The sequence below is a fragment of the Triticum urartu genome, chromosome 4A, assembly GCF_056163025.1.
Source record: "Triticum urartu cultivar PI428250 chromosome 4A, HENAU_Tu73, whole genome shotgun sequence".
NCBI classification, from domain to species: Eukaryota; Viridiplantae; Streptophyta; class Magnoliopsida; order Poales; family Poaceae; genus Triticum; species Triticum urartu.
In genome coordinates this window covers 129,140,488-129,159,517 of record NC_141876.1, presented here as the reverse complement: position 1 = coordinate 129,159,517, position 19,030 = coordinate 129,140,488, and the positions used below count along the sequence as shown (strand labels likewise).

The 19,030-nt window shown below is 44.5% G+C and overlaps 3 protein-coding genes and 1 pseudogene across 3 annotated transcripts; 1 reads left to right on the top strand and 3 right to left on the bottom strand.

Annotated features, from left to right (window-relative positions):
- LOC125551085 (uncharacterized) lies at positions 1–2,495 on the bottom strand. The gene is made up of 6 exons (XM_048714234.2): positions 2,318–2,495; positions 1,823–1,928; positions 1,099–1,325; positions 732–929; positions 587–646; positions 1–458 (listed from the first exon to the last, which is right to left on the bottom strand). Exons 2-6 carry the CDS (start codon positions 1,902–1,904, stop codon positions 300–302), a joined length of 726 nt encoding a protein of 241 aa, XP_048570191.1. The 5' UTR covers positions 1,905–1,928; positions 2,318–2,495; the 3' UTR covers positions 1–299.
- A 1,536-nt stretch (positions 2,496–4,031) lies between these two features.
- On the top strand, positions 4,032–18,032 carry LOC147975098 (uncharacterized). The gene is made up of 3 exons (XM_087517980.1): positions 4,032–4,425; positions 5,452–5,546; positions 17,613–18,032. Exons 1-3 carry the CDS (start codon positions 4,260–4,262, stop codon positions 17,823–17,825), a joined length of 474 nt encoding a protein of 157 aa, XP_087374106.1. The 5' UTR covers positions 4,032–4,259; the 3' UTR covers positions 17,826–18,032.
- On the bottom strand, positions 5,558–9,428 carry LOC147975100 (uncharacterized). The gene has a single exon (XM_087517979.1). The coding sequence runs from the start codon at positions 9,426–9,428 to the stop codon at positions 6,384–6,386; it is 3,045 nt and encodes a 1,014-aa protein (XP_087374105.1). The 3' UTR covers positions 5,558–6,383.
- LOC147975099 (uncharacterized) lies at positions 10,353–13,647 on the bottom strand (annotated as a pseudogene).
- Positions 18,033–19,030: the final 998 nt, after the last annotated feature.

Sequence of the window (19,030 nt, the reverse complement as noted above, 5' to 3'; positions counted from 1 at the left end):
TGACGAGACTAGAGCCCCATTATTAGCAGACAGACTGAAACTCGATTTAGTATCTACAGTTGTTCAAATGTCATTACAAATTAAACACTGACGAAGTAATAAGTACAACACGGCTTCAAGTTGACATAATAAACTGTTTGTCATGCCGCTCCCTTTATAATACAAAGCATCCACAGAATGCAGGAGCAGCAGTACAAGGCAAAAGCCAGACGAATTTTTGGACACCTATGTACAACAAGGAAGAACTAGTGCATAATGTTTCGTCTGGGTTTACGCAGCCTGGTGTGGTCTTTCTACCTTCATGCATCACGCAACAAACCCTCCTCGGAGAATGGCCCGACCATTGTCTTTTTGCCAGCATCGCACGCTTGGACAATGGTACATATATCGTTCTTCTCGAGGAACTTCTCTCCGTTCACCAGGATGAGAGGGATGTATTGCAGGACCAGTCGTTTGCACTGTCGAACAAGAAAATTATCAGCCTGTGCATCCTTTGCGTGCTATATATTGAACATTAACCGAAGAAGCTGAGATGTCTCCTTTGCGCATTATTTTGTTTTTAAAAGATGAGCCGGATATAGCTTACCTGCTGTTCATGACCTTCGATCTTCTTGCACTCCTTGAGGAGAATTTGAATTATCTCAAACTACAGATATCATATGGAAATTATTAAAGGCAGACACAAGGTAAAGGTGAAGACACCAACGATGCAAGTGAGATAAAGGAAATACCTCAGCATCAGGATCCTTCAGTTTGGACAAAACTTCATCCATGAGGTGGTGGCAAAACACGCATGTGCTCTCACTTCTCACACCAGACAGAAGAGCATTGTCCCTGCAGAGGCCATTTCGTTTGCAGAACTCTTCTGGCTTGATCTCAGCGATCTTGGCAAATAAGAGAGTTGCATAGGAGTCCACAAACTCAACACACTGCAGAGACAGAATGTTGCTTAGAAAAATCTATAAACTATTTCTGTTTAGGGTATCTTTTTATCAAGAAAATATAATCACTATGCATATAGTATCTTTTCATCAATCTTTCTACAGTAACTAAAACTCTATGTAATGAATTACAGGCCAAAGTGTTCAAAATTACTACCTTCTTTTCCAACGAGAATGTCTGAGAACAAGCTTCATGAAGGACCTCCATCATCTTATCTTGTGATTGTTTCTGACTAAGATAGCTAAGAGCTTCCTCTGTAAACTTCTCACAAGCTGGGCATAGTGGGCTGCCCCTCTCAACACGCACGGGAATTTTGCTCAAAGTTAGTTGATCCTTGATGATTTGACCAGAGCCTCGAGCCTCCTCCTGGATATCAAGAAAAACTGGGAACAAACAAATCAGATGTTACTGGCCAGAACAATTGCGAACACAAGGAGGAATATCTCTATAAACCTGAACCTTCTAACACTGAAGATGATATGCACTATCATGTATTCATGTGTGTATCTTGTTCATGCACATTCCCCATCTAAGCCTTGAACTACAGAAAGCGAACTAACAGCATAATAAGGAATTAGAAAACCAAGCATCAACATATACTAGAAGTTGACGATGTTAACAATGACATAGGCTGTCCAAATTCTATCCTTATACAGCCATGCATGATTTACAAGCACATGATATCATGGAAGCAATTGGACGATATGACAACTTCAATTTCGACACCAATACTACGAATTCGCATAAGAAGATTTCACAACAGGTGTATCCTTAATTCCAGTTCTAATTCCAACCCCAAGCCACTGATGTCGATTTAGAGATGAATAAACAACATAACTAGCATCATGGGATTGGAAAGGGGCTGTTGTGTGAGATATACCTGTGCTCCGGCCTTGTGCGGCTCCCAGGCTGACCAGCAGCAAGAGGAGTAGGAAGAACGGCAATCTCAGTCCCAAGCCCATCGCGCGATAGGTTCTGTCGTTGACCTGCAAAAAATAGGAATTAACACATACGGAATTAGCAAACCCATCAATCAATTTTGATCAGGAAACCGCAGGAAAACGGAAGGGGTGAATTGGTCTCATGAACAGCAGCTGAGCCTGTAACATCTCCGTTCCAATTTCAGAAAATTTCACATAACAACAAAGCCAACGCCGCAAAGGAGCCATGAAACCGACCGGTAAAGCCGATCGAATCGACCGGGCCAGGCCAACAGAATCATCAACAGTATGAGGAAGCGGATCGATCGGGGAAGGCGCGATGACACCGAACGAATCGGAAAGCTCGAGCAAGGGGGGTGAGGGAACGCCGGGATCCGAAATCCGAGGCTCACGGGGAGAAACGAAACTGGAAGCGAGCTGAGAATCAAACCTACCCTGCTGCGGTTGGGGAATCGAGTCGAGCAGGCAGCCGCCGGGAGGAGCAGGTGGTGGCGCGTCGGGGTCGTCCTGATCTTTTTTCTGTTTTTGTGTATCGTGTATGTATAGCGTGCTCAAGATTATAGAAGTCTGATGACGGGGCTAAATAGGGCGTGGGTGGGGGTGGGTGATTGATCTCGCTTCGCCTTCGGAGTTGGGTTAGCGTGGAGGTTTTGGATCCGTGGAGGGAAGAAGTTGAGACGGTTAAGCAAGAGTAACTGCTTGTTATTATTATTACAAGTACTAGTACTAGTAGGAGTACTATGCATGCATATTCCCTAATGTTTTTAAGGGATATTCCCTAATGCTATTTGGCGACCATTCACAGGAGGAAATCCAAAGCGAACCCCCTCGTAGCCACATAATCAAGCTGTGACGGTGGCAGTTTTTCGGGGGGAAAATGCACTAAACTAAACAAAATGCCATGTTTTTTAATAAAAAATGACATCCCAAACACTAAAACTACCGGACACGGCGTTTGCAAATGCCATCATGGCCAGTGAACCGTCGCTGTCTATTGCAATCCTATATACACTAGTAAGCATGCACGTATCACGCACGTATCCTAGTCTATAAAAATATTTAATTTAAGTCTTATTTCTCCTTTAGAGAGTCTTTTTACCAAGCCATTTAAAAAATATCGCTTACTCCAGTAAAGGGACATCATCGAGCATGCTGATGCACAAGCAAAGTTCATCTATCAAGTCGCAGTTTGTTGAATTGACAGACGGTCAAAGGAGAAATGCATGCGTGATGAGCTAAACTTTAGATGATATATGTGATGTTTTGAGGTTTTTAGGGGGAGATCTATCCAGAATCATACAATCGTGACGTCTGTGTAATTTTCGCCATTTTCCAAAGTCTCAATTTCTTATATTATCACCATTCAATTCCGAGTCCACTAAAATAATACTCCATCTGTCCCAAAATATGTGACTCAAGTTTGTACTAACATTGTACTGAAATTAGTACAAAGTTGAGTCACTAATTTTGGAACGGAGGGAGTAGTTTTTTCTAAAATATGTCATATGAGCCTATTAACCGATAATTATAGTTAGTTTTGAAATAATAGTACAACACAGAATAACCATAATGATACAGAACGAAAAATACCTAATTGAGTGTCAGACAAAATACTACTCCATAAAATATAACATCCACATACCACAAGATAACTTGCATGATTACAGAATTTAAATATATTCAATAAGAACAATCATTTTTTACAAATATCATGACTGAATATTTTGTTAAACCCTTATTTCGTGAAAAAGATCACAACCAGACAGCCATATGGACACACCTGATAAGAAAAAAGAATTGGACAACATCCGACCCTAATATAAACCAAATGACCAAAAAGCTATCCATAAGTAAAAAATTGAATTCGACAAAGCATATATTTTTTCCCTATACTTTTTCTTGACAAAGGAACCCCTATACTTAATACTTTTTCTTGCGATAACCTATAGTACTCCCTCTGTCCAAAAATACTTGTTCTAAAAATTGATAAAATGGATGTATCTATAACTAAAATAAGTCTAGATACAACCATTTCGAGAACAAGTATTTTCGGACGGAGGAAGTACTAAATACTTGACCAAAATGAGTGGGCCATCGATCAAGAAAAAAAAAAGGAAGACACGCCAGACGCTCCCTACCTGTTCTCCTCATACCTTCACTCTCTCCCCTCCCCATTCCATGGTGGCCCCGCCTGCTCTCCCCACTGCCTCATCTACCCACCACGGCCTCGCCCTGTCGGCCGCCGCCTCCTCTCCCCACCATGGCCTCGGCCCGCCGCCTTCTCTCCCCACCACGACCTCACCTTGCCGCTAACCCCGCCGTTCTTCCCTAGATCGACTCTGTCGCCGCCGTCCACATGTTCCAGCGCAGATCAAGATGCGAGCTAGAGGAGCATCCTGGAAACGATGCGGCAGCGGGCATCTCGGAGCGGGCCGAGTTCCAGTTCGTCTACGTGCCCACCGTGATAGTCGACCTCGTGCTTCGCTCCCACACCTGCTCCGAGAAGGCGCTCCCAGCTTGCCTACGTGGTCGGTTGCTCCAGGTACTTGTGGATTCAGGCATTCGCAACTGTGAACTCGAGTTTAACAAACGGTATATCACTGCTGGATGGTGAACACACACAGTGGTGCTTTTATTGATAGAAAGTCAGGATCCTTTCTCTTAAGAGGCTACTGTAAGAAATGGTAACTTGGGGCATGACTTGCAAGAAAGGGATTGTATGACAGAATGATATTACTTCATGGTAGAGTTTCTGCATCTGGAGATCAAGTTTTATCTTGGTGTCTCATGTCAGTTTTATTGTGTGTGTGTGTGTTTCAGTAACACATTTACTGTTCTGATGATCTTGCAAATTTGTGAGCCGAAGAAATGATGACTTAGATACTTGCGTTCTGATAAGTATGCTGAGCAGAAATAACAGGCGGTCATCTGTTATATGATATATTAAATTAAATGATGATTTTTTATTAGGTGCAGTTTAGAATTTTGAGTGTACAATGCATCCTGTAATGAGAGACCACACACTTAAAAGTTTCTTTAGATTGAAAATGGCTGTATCTGCTTGCTAAATCCTAATTGCTATCCATTCCAGTACAATACTTATGTAGCTCAGTAGTCTAGGTTTGAGCATGAGAGTCGTTTTCGAATTGGAGAGAAAAAATATAATTTGGGTGATCCTGTTTTCCTACTGTCTAATCTTGGAGTAAGCCTGTCCTGAATATATGTGAACTCTTTTGGCACTTTGTGGTTCTCTTTAGTCTCTCCGGTTAATATAACCAGTTCATTATTATTTTTATGTTATTTGTCTTTCACATGAAGATTCATTCTTTCTGGTTGTTTAGAAAGGACAAATAGATGTCGATCAGTTTGAGCGTGCGGGATAGCTTATGTGTGTCTGTTGTTTGGAGTGGGCAATTCCTGTGTTTTTCTTCTCACACTTCAGTTCTAGTCATACATGCAAGAAAGGAAACTGGGTTATGTATGTTCATGCCAAATAAACATCAGGAGGTAATGATGACCTGTTGCTAACTTCTGCCAAGCCATTCTTAAGAATGTTGTTTGTTTGCAGGATGTAGCTTGGGAAGGTCAGACTGTTGGAGTTGTAGCAGTTGTAGATTTCTTCAAGGCAAAAATAAAGCATTTGCACTTGGTGATATGAAAAAGGTTAGCTTTCAGGTTTTGTTTCAGCATGCTGTCACTCCTTAGCACTAATTATTACATACTAATTACTACCTGCACGTGCTTCTCGCTCCGGTCAAGAGATATTATCAGTTGGGTGTGTGCGTACTCAAACTTTTAAACTTATATATCTGTATCTACATGACTATTGGGAATTTGAGAATTGAGACTAAACTTATGTAAATGATATTAGTATGTAGAAGAGTGAAAAAACAATTTATAACATTTTAGCATTAGAATTTGTGGTCAAGGTTCACGTCTCAATCATACCACATCAAATTCATGCGTGTATAAAGGGCCAGTTTGGTTGGTGTCCACAACTTCATGCCTGGGACAAATGGGTGCCTGGAATGTAGCTTCTTCCCAGTTCCAAGTAAAAAGTATTCCCTACAAATGGGTGCCTGGGACAAATTACCTTTGGTAGCTTTCCACGAAGGCGAGTTTCACAGCCTTTGACATATTTAAATGCAGTAATGTTCTGCATTTAAAACAGCATAAAGAGATCTTGTGGAACATACATATGTTTACTCGTTTTTCTGCACTGAGAAATTGTACCATTGTATATTACAAAATGAGGCATACACAATGGAAGTAATTGCTACTCAGCGGCACCCCAATTCGCCCCTGAAACTAAATTTGTCTTCCAAAAGTGTGCTGTGTGGTACAATAAAATATCATGTGCATGTATCCATAAAATATACATGTAACCGTATCATGGTAGGCTAAACCTGCAAATGAAAAACAAATAATGTTAGTTCCAAAAATAGTTATAGATGCAACAACATAGTAGCTGCAAAGAAGTAATGGAATGACACACCCGCCTCATCTCTCTAAAACATCTTTGTAGACAATGTTCTTGGTGCTTTTCCCGGATTTATCAACCTCCTTGTTTGGCTTGGCCAAAATCCATGTCGTCTCTCTTGACACTCCCCTTGACAATGCAACATATAGCTGACCATGTGAGAATACAGGCTCAGGAAGGTAAATACCAACGTTTGGGATGGTCTGACCCTGTGCCTTATTAATTGTCATCGCAAAACTTAGGCGGATGGGGAACTGTTTTCTCTTAAGTTTGAAGGGAAGTGAGATGTCCTCCGAGGGCGACATAGGGATCCTAGGTATAAACACCCTCTTTCTAGCATGCTGACCTCCAACAATCTCCGCGTCGATTGCATTATCTTGGAAGGCTCTGATCATAAGTCGTGTTCCATTGCATAGGCCATTATGAGGGTCGAGGTTTCGAAGCAGAATGACTGGGCAGTTGACCTTTAATCTCAAAACATACGGTGGCAAGCCATTTGGTGTGATCGAGTTCAAAAAATCAATTGTGTAATTATTTTGCAAGTCATCCTCGATTGAGTCGAAGCTATGATATAACTTTTCTTCGCATGGAAACCTGGAGATCATCTTATCATTCAGGTCATCCACATGATCATTCTTGGTCGAAAGAATTGCACGTGCGCTCATGTACTCTCTCGATCTAGCATTGGCATGCAGCGATGGGAAGACATCTTCAATGAGCGTGTTAATAGCTTTTTCATCCTCAGTATAGCCGATCACAATGTCGTCAGGGAGACGCACATAGTCATCGCCAATTGTCTCTTCTGTTCCATTGCCGATCCTTAGGAGGTATTTGGAGAACCAAGGATCAGCCTGTGCACGCATATTGTGCGTGAGACATATCTTGCGGGTCTTCTCCCACAAATATGATCTCAGAAGTGTAGCATCTGTGATCTGCGCTCTTGTCCCACGTGCCACAACGGGAAGGACCTGCCTGAAATCCCCACCAAAGACGACAACCTTTCCCCCAAACGGCAAAGGACATTCCATTATATCCTGCAACAATCTATCAAGCGTCTCAACAGCTTGACGTTTTGTCATAGCGACTTCGTCCCAAATTATTAAGGACGCCTGTTTAAGCAACTCCGCTGTACCGCTTTGCTTTGTGAAACTACACATGCTGTTGTTAGTGAGCTTTATTGGAATTTTGAACCTAGAGTGTGCAGTCCGTCCTCCAGGCATTATCGACGCCGCTATACCTGATGTAGCAGTTGCAATTGCTATTTGGCCCATGGAACGCACCTTTGCAAGCAATGCCTTGTACAAGTACGTCTTCCCAGTGCCTCCTGGACCATCAACAAAGAACACCTGACTTTTTTGGTTCATCACATGATCCATTATGTCATTGAAACCAGCCAGCTGCTCACCGTTCAAACTGCTAAATAGATCTAGATGTTCTTTGTCCACGGTGACTTGCCTCTCCTCTGTTACCTCTCTGTGCTCACCATCATAAGAACCATCGGTCTCAACCAGATCTGGAAGTCCATAGGTTGTAATATCCTTTCCCATGGATTGCAACATATCCCTGATATCCCTAAGCACCATCTGTTCAAGTGTTGCCTCATTGGATTGGTTACGACGGTAATCCTCAGACATTGATGCTAGATGCTTGTCCCACATTTGTCGGATTTCTGTTGCCTCACAAAATACCAGTATAGTCGCAAACAACCGTCTTAGGGCACAAGGCATCTGAAATGTGGCTGCCTCCGTCATGCAATCATCAAGAGTCCTGTCGTGCTCAATGAGGCCTAAGTGCTCACATGCCTCCCTGAAGGAACTGCATGCCTTGCCATTTACTGTTTTTAAATCATCAAATGAAGTGGCACCCCGGACATGACTTAGTAGGACACGCAAGTAGTACCTTTCTCCTTCAGCAGGGTGTGCATACACAAGCCTTCCAATCTGTGATCTCTTATTTCTTCTGTTCTGCCACTCCTTGTTTCCAGCTATCCATCTATAATGTTCTGGAAACTCTCTGTACAACCATTTTCGTGCCTCTGGAAACCTTCGGTTCATCTCAAAGTACTCGGTAAGCATGGACTTGGAAGAAGATGGTCGAGCGAGAACATCTTCCAGATTTTCACAAGATTTAAATGCAATTGTATGCATGTTTGGCAAATGAAGCTGGAGCTGCAGCACAGATGGACTGACACCAAACATTTTAAAACCAAAAATCCTGTAAATAGCCTCTGGAGGAGTTACATATCGTGCATCTCTATATTGTCGGATTTCATTGATGATTCCACCATCATTGATGATATCCTGCTTGAATGCAAAGGATGTCCGATCATGCCCTTTGTAGATGTACTTGAACAAGTACTTGACTGCCTTGATGCTTGAGCATGCTTCGACATTAATGTGGTAGTTGTATCGCATAAGCAGAAAAGGGTTGTAAGGGACCACCCATCTATTGTCCAAATTTGCTCCTCTGATCCTAACTCCACGTCCATCGTCCCTCCTTCTATAGATGGGATATGAGTCTTTCCCTTGTTGTGTGGCATTGCAAAAATCTCGCGGGTAATGAAATCGGCACTGTCCATCAATCATGCAAGGACAACTTTTTTTCAACTCACCACAGGGTCCATGCATCATGTGTTTGATGACTAGATCATGTAGAATGGGGTATTTTTCTTTGTCAGGTATCTCTGCAGATATCACCCGATCATAGGCATCCGGGGTCGCTAACTTTCTTTTTGCTTTCATGATTAGAAGTATATGCTCATGCGGGAGACCTCGTTTCTGAAACTCCGTGACATGTACATAAGCCGCAACTTCTCCGAAATGCTTACCTTTAGTCAGTAAGTCCATCATATCTCGTTGTTTAGCTTTGTATACTCTTGCCACCAGGTCTGGACGGTCTTGTGGCAGTTGTCCAGGCAACAATTTCTCAGTTATCTCCTCCCAATAAGGATTGCAAGTCATTGTGATAAAATAATCCGGTTTACCCCACCACTGGACTATTGCCATTGCATCTAGAAACCTCCGTTGCATGTCACGGTCACCACCCGGAAATGTACGTGGGAGCATGATTCTCTTGCCAATCCGATCACAGCGTGACTCGCCGACAACGACAGTGTCAACAAGACCCTATAATAGTATACAAGGTTATAGAAAAGCATGGAATGTCCATAAAGTCGTTGCATTATGATCTATTAGAATATACAAAAGCACGTTACCTGGTAGAGGTCAGCGCGTATAACCTTCTGATTTTCCGGCTTTGAGTACCAGTCAAGCCTCATAGTCTCCATCTTGATATACACGTCAACAGCCCACTGTTGGAAAAGGCGCGCCCCGAACAAGATGATGTTAAAAAGCTTCTTCCTGACCTGCAGTTTGAAGCAGTAGTACTCCCTCGCACTAACAAATTTCCTGGCCTTTGTTACATTCACCTCATTGTCACCAAAATCCTCATCTGGGTTATATTCATTGTCATCTACAAGATTCACAACATTTCAAATTCAATATGTTGTTTGCAGGCATAATAGTTGACCATATAAGAATTAAAGATTAAGCAATGATGACCGATACCCGCAGGTAAATCCGTGGCATGGTCTTCATGTGGTTCAAAATTCCCAACTTGTTCACTTTCTGTAATGAAGTTTTCATGTGATAGAAAAATGAGAACATAAGTCTTCATTTGTAAATAGCAAGTATATAAATTAATAGTGCACATCATACCTGTAGATAAATCAGAGGTTTGGTTTACTTGTGGTGCAGTATTATGCGCTGAATATTGGGTCGTGTCATCTACAAGATTGACAACATTTCACCTTCAATACGTTGTTTGCACAGATAATAATTGACCACATAAGAATTGAAGAATAAGCAATGATGACCGATACCTGCAGGTAAATCCGTGGCATGGTCTTCATGTGGTTCAAAATTCCCAACTTGTTCACTTTCTGTAATCAAGTTTTCATATAACAGAAAAATGAGAACATAAGTCTTCATTCATAAATAGCAAGTATATAAATGAATAATGAACCTCATACCTGTATATAAATCAGAGGTTTGGTTTACTTGGGGTGCAGGGTCACCCGACGAACATTGTGTGGTGTCATCGAGGGGGCCAACATATGGCATCCTACGATTCCAACCAGTCTCCCCATGTGGGAAGAATAGTGGATATGACAATGGGTCGTAGCACCCATAGTATGCTCTAATATATAGGGGCCGGTCTTCTTTTTTTTCCATGTACGACAACACTTCTATCAAAGCAATTCTTTGGGTCGCTCCCTTCAACCCATATCGCTGCCACCTGAGAAGTCGTTGGGGCATTGTACCTTCGTTGATCCAATTTGATATCCGTGTTTAGTGAGATCCTATACTCATCTAGATTTGGAACAGACCCTAGACTCTTTAAAACTTGTGCATAAGGGTTATGCTCAAGTATTCGCAGAATCTTTCGTATGAGTTCTATATTAAGATCTGGAGACCTCATAGCCCTGTGAACCAAGTCTTGATCTGTATCATAAATATAGAGCTGCAAATGGCGAGGTCCATTATCAGCCGACACCAGACCATCAAGAGCGTGGTATAAGCCACCACATGCACGAAATGTATATACTCCAGTTCCTGCCGCAGTGCTTACTCGACGATCAAGAGTGACTCCTAGAGTTGTGAATGAGAAGTGCGAGTTGAAATACCGTATATGCTCTCTGAAATATTTAGCATCCTCATTATCTTGACTTGTAAACAACCGTTTCAGCTCTTCTGGAACGTCTGGAGTAATAATATTGACTTTTCCTTTTCTGCAACAAAATGCTGGGCCCTCAAATGGAAACCGCAATGCCCCACAATGGCGGCAGTCGGGAACCTTTCTTAGGACATGGTGCTTTGTAGGTAGGTTTCGGTAAATGAATTCATCGGTATTTGATACTGGTGCTGCTCGTGGGCGTCCAAGTTGGTAAGATTCATAAGCAAGACCTAGCATTAAAGAACAATATATATTAAATTATGAATGAAGACCTATGAGGCTCATGGTAAATTCGGAAATAGACAATGGACATACCTTCGGCCATAAATATTCTAGCTTCCTCATCAGGCTCATGGTACACAGATTCTCCATTTTGCAATGGCGCCAAGCAGTCTAGTAGGCAATATATTGGTCAAACATAAATGCCACAAAATTGTCAACAAAGAACCTGAACAGTGAACGACTAAACATATAATGTACCTTCAAAATTGGGTTGTTGAACAACAGGCTCAAATATTCCATATGGATCTTCTATCTGGTCGTTGCCCACTACGAAAAACCACAAGATAAGTAGAGCATACAAAATCAGGTACTATAGTAGTCTAGGGTCATAAAAATTACTTTGTAGATCTTGAGTGCTTTGAGTATCATCTGGAGACGGTTCTGCAGGGCGTCTCTCATCATTAGTTGGCGTCTTCATTGGTTGACTGGAGCCATTAAAAGGCTCTATACCTGAATAGACGAAAGAGAACCAGGAATTGCGGTCAAATAAACACTATGGACACACTTCCACCATAACTAAATGGACGAACTAAACCGGACCTTGAATTGAGAAATATGGGTTACGTATTCTGCTAAGTTGGGGTGCCTGAACCCCTGAAAGTTGTGTGAGAGGCTCTGCATTGTGTTCAATTGACAGTAACTTTCATTCAGAAGCTGATTATAGTTTTGTTCTTGTTTAGAAGATTACAAACCAAAGCCATTAAAGCATACCTTGTGCAATATCTCTTACGACGGTGGAGATTGATTGCATGTTATGACCAAGAGGCATAGCAACAGCTCTAATGCGTCCACCAATTTGTTGTATCTGATATGCATCATTCCGGTGCAACCAATCGGACTCCTCGTCGTATGTTAAAGTATTCTCCTTGTCGTGGGGGCATGTTCAGCTGATAGAGATGAATTTGGTATATTTGATGCTACTGCATGAAAATTGTAGATAACATCAGTAAATTTTTTTTTGTTATATTCGATAAGATAACACCATGCAATCAATATGTTATGGTAGCACAGAACCTTCAGACGCTATTTGTTGTAGCTGGGTGACACCGGATTGTCCTGTAGCTGGTGTGTGTGACACGGTGCTATCGTTGGTGAGTAGGGTCGTAGTAGCCTTTCTCTGCTTACGTGATAGGCGTTGTCGTTTTAATATTTCATCCCTATTTTGTGCATACTGCTCCCTGTCCCTTTTCCTCTGTATCTCTTTAGGGTCTACATATGTAACGCCCTTGATGCGGCTATATCTCCCACGTGTCGAAGCACGACTTAGAGGCATAACCGCATTGAAAGTAATGTCGCAAATGAGATAATCTTCACACAACCCATGTAATACATAAGGGAAAAAGATACATAGTTGGCTTACAATCGCCACTTCACACAATACATAAATAAAGCATTACATCATCCAGATACAATCAAGGCCTGACTACGGAGCCAAAATAAAAGAAGAACCCCAAATGCGACAAGGTCCCCGATCGACCCCAACTGGGCTCCACTACTGATCAACTAGAACGAAACAACACAAAGGACAAGATCTTCATCGAGCTCCTCCTTGAGCTTGGTAGCGTCATCTGCACGGTTCAACGGCATCTGCAAGCTGGTTTTTGGAAGTATCTGTGAGTCACGGGGACTCAGCAATCTCATATCCTCGCGATCAAGACTATTTAAGCTTATAGGAAGGGTAAAAGGTATGAGGTGTAGCTGCAGCAAGCGACTAGCATATATGGTGGCTAACATACGCAAATTAGAGCGAGAAGAGAAGGCACAACACGGTCGATAAAAGTATGATCAAGAAGTGATCCTAGAACAACCTACGTCAAGCATAACTCCAACACCGTGTTCACCTCCTGGACTCCGCCGAGAAGAGACCATCACGGTTACACACGCGGTTGATGTATTTTAATTAAGGTCAACTTCAGGTTTTCTACAACCGGACATTAACAAATTCCCATCTGCCCATAACCGCGGGCACGGCTTTTGAAAGATCATATCCCTACAGGGGTGTCCCAACTTAGCCCATGACAAGCTCTCACGGTCAACGAAGGATAAGCCTTCTCCCGAGACATTCCGATCAGACTCGGTATCCCGGTTCTACAAGACATTTCGACAAGTTAAAACAAATCCAGCAACACCGCCTGAATGTGCCGACAAATTCCGACAGGAGCTGCACATATCTCGTTCTCAGGGCACACTCAGATGAGCTCTCCATACAACTAAAACCAAACCTCGAGTTTTCCCGAGGGGGCGTTGCACAGGACTCTAGTTTGGACCAACACTCAGAGGAGCACTGGCCCGGGGGGGGGGGGGTTTAAATAAAGATGACCCTTGAGTCCGCGGAACCCAAGGGAAAAAGAAGCTAGGTGGCGAATGGTAAAACCAATGTTGGGCATTGCTGGAAGAGTTTTATTCAAGGCGAACTGTCAAGGGGTTCCCATTATAGCCCAACCGCGTAAGGAACGCAAAATCTGGGAACATAACACCGGTATGACGGAAACTAGGGCGGCAAGAGTGGGACAAAACACCAGGCATAAGGCCGAGCCTTCCACCCTTTACCAAGTATATAGATGTATTAATTAAATAAGAGATATCATGATATCCCAACAAATAAACATGTTCCAACAAGGAACAACATAGCCATGTTCCAACAAGGAACAAACTTCATCTTCACCTGCAACTAACAACGCTATAAGAGGGGCTGAGCAAAGCGGTAACATAGCCAAACAACGGTTTGCTAGGACAAGGTGGGTTAGAGGCTTGGTTCAACAATATGGGAGGCATGATAAGCAAGTGGTAGGTATCGCAGTATAGGCATACCAAAAGAGCGAGCATCTAGCAAGCAAAGATAGAAGTGATTTCGAGGGTATGGTCATCTTGCCTGAAATCCCGCAAGGAAGAAGAACGATTCCATGAAGAAGACAAACGGACGTAGTCGAACGGGTCCTCACAAACGCGACGTTATCGGAACCAACCCGAAGAAGCCACACCGGAAAGAAGCACACAACATAGTAAACAACCAACACGTAATCATGGCATGATGCACAATCAAGTATGATGCATGTCCGGTTTAATGAAGCATGGCATGGCAAAGTACACAAACAACACTACAAGTTAAGTGGAACACAATGTGACTTATTTAGTTCTCTCTCGTTTATGTACTCAACAATATTAAATGTTGATAAGCATGGCAAGAGGTGGAGCAAATGAAAACTACCTATCTAGTCAAGTTTAAATGAGGCCGGAAACAACGAACAACAATTCCGGAAACTCCTCATGTGCATATATTAGGTTTGGTACTGTTCTGCCCTAAACATAATTTTAGAGTTGTTAAGCATGCAAAATAAGGCCACTGTGTTAAACTAGGCAAAATTCTACCCCATTTACATATAAAGATTATTAGAATCGGAGCTACGGTTATTTAGTTATGAATTAAATCATTTTTACATGGCATAGGGGAAAATATATGCAAACAACATTTTAAACATTTTAAACATGGATGAAAGTGACATATTATTAATCTACACAAAATTCTAAGCAAGATTCATATATTAAGTTTTTATATGTGATGCTTAGTTAATAAGTTATTATATGCATGAACTATGAGGGGTTTTCTGTAAATCTGCAGACTCCTGGATAAATAGATAAATCGCAGATCCTAAAAAAAACTATACGAGCCGAAACAAAGGCCGGCCCACATTGCATAGGGGCTCGTGTGCTGCTCACCATGGGCCAAAGGCCCAGATCTGGAGTGGTTCGGCTTGACTGGCCGGCCGGGACGAACTGGGCCTGGCTGAGGCGGTTGCTGGGCGCACGCGGTCAACGCGCGGCTGGACCGAGCGATGCAGGCGCTCGTTCTGCTCGCACTAAACAGGGGCGCTGGCGGCTGGGAGCAGAGCTCCGGCGAGCGTGGCAAACGGCGGCGAGGCGAGGGACTTGGCGCGGCGGCGGCTTGCGGAAGAGCAACAACGATGGAACTAGGTGCGGGCGAGGGACTTCGCGCTCGAGACGGACAGGAGGGCGCCGTCCTCGTCAGGAACCCTCGAAGACGACGATGACAGAGACTGCGGCAGGCGACGGCGCAGCTTGGGCGGCGGAGCTGGAGCGAGGGAGGCGGCTAAGGGAGTGTGGTTGCCGGAGACGCGATCCAGGGCGGCGGGACTTGGGGCTCCATGGCCACGGCGAGGAGTTCCATGGGCGGCGGCGCTGTTCGTTCCTGCAGGAAGGCGAGGTGAGAGGCAGAGAGATCGTGAGCGAGAGAGAGGAACAGAGAGGAAAAAAAAGGAGAGGTAAAGGGAGGCACTGGCGTAGAATCTCATGTGCATGCTCGCACATGAGCGCGAAGCTCTCCTTGGGTGGCTCCTGGAGGCAGCGCAAGGTTGAGGTGCTCGGGGATGGCGCAGGTCGCCGTAGACGAGGTGGCAGAGGCAGGAGACGAAGCTGCTCGAAGCTCTCGCATGGCGGCGTTGAGGGAGCTCGAGAGGAGGCTCGGATGGATTGGCTGGATCTGAACACGAGGAAGGAAAGTGGTTGCTGTGATTCGTCTTGGGTGGAACTGGATCGGGAGGGGATCCCGATGTGGGAGGAGTGGCGGCGGGGAGGGACAAGCCTCCTAGGTTTTAGGGTTAGGCTAGATTTGGTAGGTGGTGGTCTATAAATAGGAAAAGAGGGAGTTTGGATCCTCCGATCAAAATCGGACGGTTCAGAAAGAATAGGCTAGGGAGTCCAAATAAGAAAACGGTGACGTTTTGTAGACGTTCGGGGATGATCCGGATCCAACGGTGACGACTGCCCGGGTCAGGTCCGGGACAATCTTGGACGCGCACGTGAGGGGTTCGATGCACTGTGCAGAGAGGGTTTCGGACCGTGCGGTCGCATCAGACAACTCCGGAAGCGAAGAGGGGAAGGAGGATGGATTAGGTGGGTTGTCGCGAGACTGCGAGGGGAAGAAGAAAGAGAGAGAGGGCCCGGCATCTGTTTCCGGAGACCGAAAACGTCCGTCGTTAGACCGGCTATAATGGCGCTATAGTTAATCATTGGGGCGTCAAACGAACTCCGAATGCGATGAAACTTGACAGGCGGTCTATCTATACTATAATAAGACCACACGCCAACTTTCATCCCATTCCGAAAACATTTTCCGGCCACTTATAAAATACTATTACGGACATGTCGCGGGCGCGTGCGAGTGTGTCTGGACTCAGAACGGACAACGGAAGGAACGGGGAGAACCCGGACGGATGCAAGTTTTGAAAACATGATGATGCAATACACATGATGACAAGATATGCAATGCATGACACGCAAGCAACGATAACATAACAACAGCGAATAACTGGAGAACAACTGGCACATCGGTCTCGGGACGTTACAACATAGATGAGAAAGCTAGTTAGTATCAACAAATAGGGTTCACTGTAGTTGGTTGATCGTCATTACCAATGGGTATGGACATTGGTGTTTGTGTTTCATTTTCATGGACACTGATATCGGCGGAAGCGTCAGCCATTTTCTTTTCTGTAGGCGTGACGTTATCTCTTTAATATTTCGTCTCTATTTTGTGAATACCGTTCCCTATCCAGTCGCCTCTTCAGCTCCGTAGGGTCTACATGTATGATTTAGAGTATCATAAGTTACCTGAATAATACGTAAGCATGCAGTATATGGCCATACTTACTTTGGGACATGGCTAGGGGTGTGTGTGGCACATTTTGCTCATCATTCGGCAGAGGTTTATCATTCTGCTTCTTTAAACGTGCCTCACGACGTCTTTTCAGAATGTCCTCTCTATTTTGTGCATAATATTCTCTGTCCCTCTGCCTCTTAATTTCTTTAGGGTCTGTTTAAATATACAATGGAAATTAGCACATTCGTTATAGAAGTGTTCATCAACCCAGAAAAAAAGAAGCGCTCAGTTGGCTGATAGTTACCCGAGGAATGGATGTTGCTTATATCCTGAAATGGGGTGCGTGCCCCCGAGTGATTTGGAGAAGTCATAACGTCGACTTCGTAGACTGAATACTCCAGTCAAAAATCTGTCAAGAGGGTTGACTGGAAGCATATATTAGTTAGAATTAGATTCAAGTTATGTTGTCATAAATCTGTAGATTGCATTTTCTTAAAGCACAAGGAAGCTAGAAGATAACTTGCAAGAACAAGAAGAAATGTGTAATATTAAAATCTTGCCTGATGTTTTCAGAGGATGGCACAGGTGATGCAAGGAACTGACGACCTGTTTGCAGCGAGAAGGTGAGGCAGGAGCAGCCGCGCATCTAATGGCCAGTGGAGGGCGGCGAGGGAAGGCGGCGGTGTTTTCGTGCGGCGAGGTCGCCGTCCAGGAAGGCGAAGGCGATGATGTTTCTGAGCGGCAAGGGGATATCGGTGGGATATGTTTCTTGTTTTTGGATTTGGATTTGGAAGGTCTATTATTATTTGTGGGAATGGGGGATACGTGATTGTAGGGATTGTGTTTGCTTTCGCATGGAAGTTTTCCTCCACGGTGGAGTACGGTCAGTCAATGTAAATTAGTAAGTGCACATCAGAAAACATATCAGGTGAAGGCTAGCCGTTGGATATAGATTAGTGGGGATAATCATGCGGTAGTAGTGGGTCCGTGTATGTTTTGTGGGGTGCGTTTAGCAAAGATAATGTTTGCTCTTTTATTAGTAGTGGATGGAAGTGGATAGTGGATGGGTTAGGACAACTCCACCGCGCGACCCTATCCTGTCCGTCTTCGTCCGTTTGGGGTAAAACGGACAAACGAGGCGGCCCAGCGCGCGGGAGCAAACGAACTTTTGTTCGTTTTGTGTCCGCTTTTGACCCATCCGCAGTCCAAGTTTGTGCCGCTTTTGGGGTGAAATGGACACCATGCGGACGCGCGGGCCGTCTTCGCGTGTCCTCCCCTGGCCTGCCCGTCGGTGGCACAGGGCGGGCCTTTTTCTATCCGCCCTCCTCCCTCCCTCCGGCCGCACCCCCCTTCACTCTTCCCCACTCTTCCCCTCGCTGCCGCCGCCGCCATTGCAGCTGTGCAGTTTGGACGCGCGCTCGGCCAACCCCTTTTGCTCGGCGCCGCGGAGCTACCCAACCACGGCCACCTGGCTTGCGCACCCGCCGGTCGGATTTGGGGCGGATCCGGTCGGTCTTGAGCTCGCCTGGCTGTGGGAGGCCGGGCCGCGCCATGGACTGGCCGGGCACCTCGCCGAAAGGCACTGGTAGGGCCGCAAAGCCACATGCAGGCAGTGGCTCCTCCTCTAGCCGCTCGGATCTGCATCGTCGGTGGTCCGTCGGCAGATACACGAATGGCGGTCGGCCAGGCTCGGTGCTTGCCCAAAAGCTCGTCGGCGCACCGTTGCCACTCATTAAGTGCGACCACTGCCCAAGGATGGTCGTGCGCCGCATGTCTACAACGCCGGAACATCCCGAATGGGTGTTTATCAAGTGCTTAAACGATGGGGTATGTGCTCTTTTTAGCTTCGGTTTGTGCTCTAGATTTGACTAGTTGTGCTAACTTCAAATTTTATTGTGTAGCATGGATGCAAGTTTTGGTATTGGGGAGAAGAGTACATCGATATATTGATAGAGCGAAATTTAGTACATGTCCGTGCACTTTTAGCTAGCATAGAGGTTGTAAATGAGACAAGTGCACTTGTTGCTAGATTAG